At 58.0% G+C, this 931-nt stretch overlaps 1 protein-coding gene across 1 annotated transcript in view; it reads left to right on the top strand.

The window, feature by feature from the left end:
* The window catches only part of MARCHF6 (membrane associated ring-CH-type finger 6), a 57,991-nt gene that overhangs the window by 14,069 nt on the left and 42,991 nt on the right, over positions 1-931 (top strand). The window contains exon 6 of the mRNA XM_007955811.1: positions 14-182. Coding sequence (XP_007954002.1) covers positions 14-182 — 169 coding nt within the window. The remainder of the gene's footprint in view (positions 1-13; positions 183-931) is intronic.

Here is a 931-nt window from a genome sequence, read left to right as displayed (position 1 = left end):
TTTTTCCTGACAGGGAGAACTTGCTGGCAGACTGCCTGCAAGGCTGCTTCGTGGTCACGTGCACACTGTGTGCCTTCATCAGCCTGGTGTGGCTGCGTGAGCAGATCGTCCACGGGGGCGCCCCCATCTGGCTGGAGCACGCAGCCCCGCCGTTCAACGCAGCAGGGCACCACCAGCACGAGGTGACCACCGCCACCCCACCGTTCTCTCCAAGACCCGCCCTTGACTTTCACAGTCCCTCCTGAGTGGGAGCACTGCTTTCACCTTTGGAGGCAGCACGGGGGGGAGCTTGGGGAGAAAGTAAAGGAAGTGTGAGAGGACTAAGGATGCTCTTGGGGCCTTGCCCCTGGAGTTTCTGGGGAGACTGGCCCCTTTGTGTGTCGTTTCTTCATGCGTAAGCTTTTGTCCCACTCCGAGCGGGAGACACCGGGCCACTGTTGCTACCATCTTGCGTAGTTTCCTTTTCTCGGTGTATAAATCGATCTCATCGAGTGCTGCCGACCCGAGTACCCAGAGGCGGGTGGCACCTTCCCGCTGCTCTGCCGTCCTCTTTGGAAAGCACCCGGGTTCTCCATGGCTCTCTGCTGACCCCGTCTCCCATCCGTGCGCCCCGTGTCCTGAAGCTTTGGACGCAGGCCTTCCCTTGGGACACTCCTAAAGCCCTGGGATGTGCGTGTGGTGGCACCGAGTCCAGGGGGAGCCGGAGCCTCTGGTTGCCAGTGATGAGCCCTGGGTGCTCGTGTCCTGAGTAGAGAGCGAACGGCTTTTCTTCAAGTATTTCACTGTTAGGAGCAATTAGGTTCCATGTGTCCTTCTCAGGGTTACAGAATGATGTATCCAAACTAGTCAGCGTTGCAGATCCATCTTCTGTGTCGCTTAGTGAAACATTAACCCTTGGGTTACAGTGACTGAGCGTGTGCTCTCTGGTGTG

This window comes from Orycteropus afer, unplaced genomic scaffold (assembly GCF_000298275.1).
Source record: "Orycteropus afer afer isolate SDZICR_OR568_19922 unplaced genomic scaffold, OryAfe1.0 scaffold00541, whole genome shotgun sequence".
NCBI classification, from domain to species: domain Eukaryota; kingdom Metazoa; phylum Chordata; class Mammalia; order Tubulidentata; family Orycteropodidae; genus Orycteropus; species Orycteropus afer.
The sequence above is the reverse complement of the archived record's forward strand: the minus strand, read 5'-3'. Positions and strand labels throughout refer to the sequence as shown.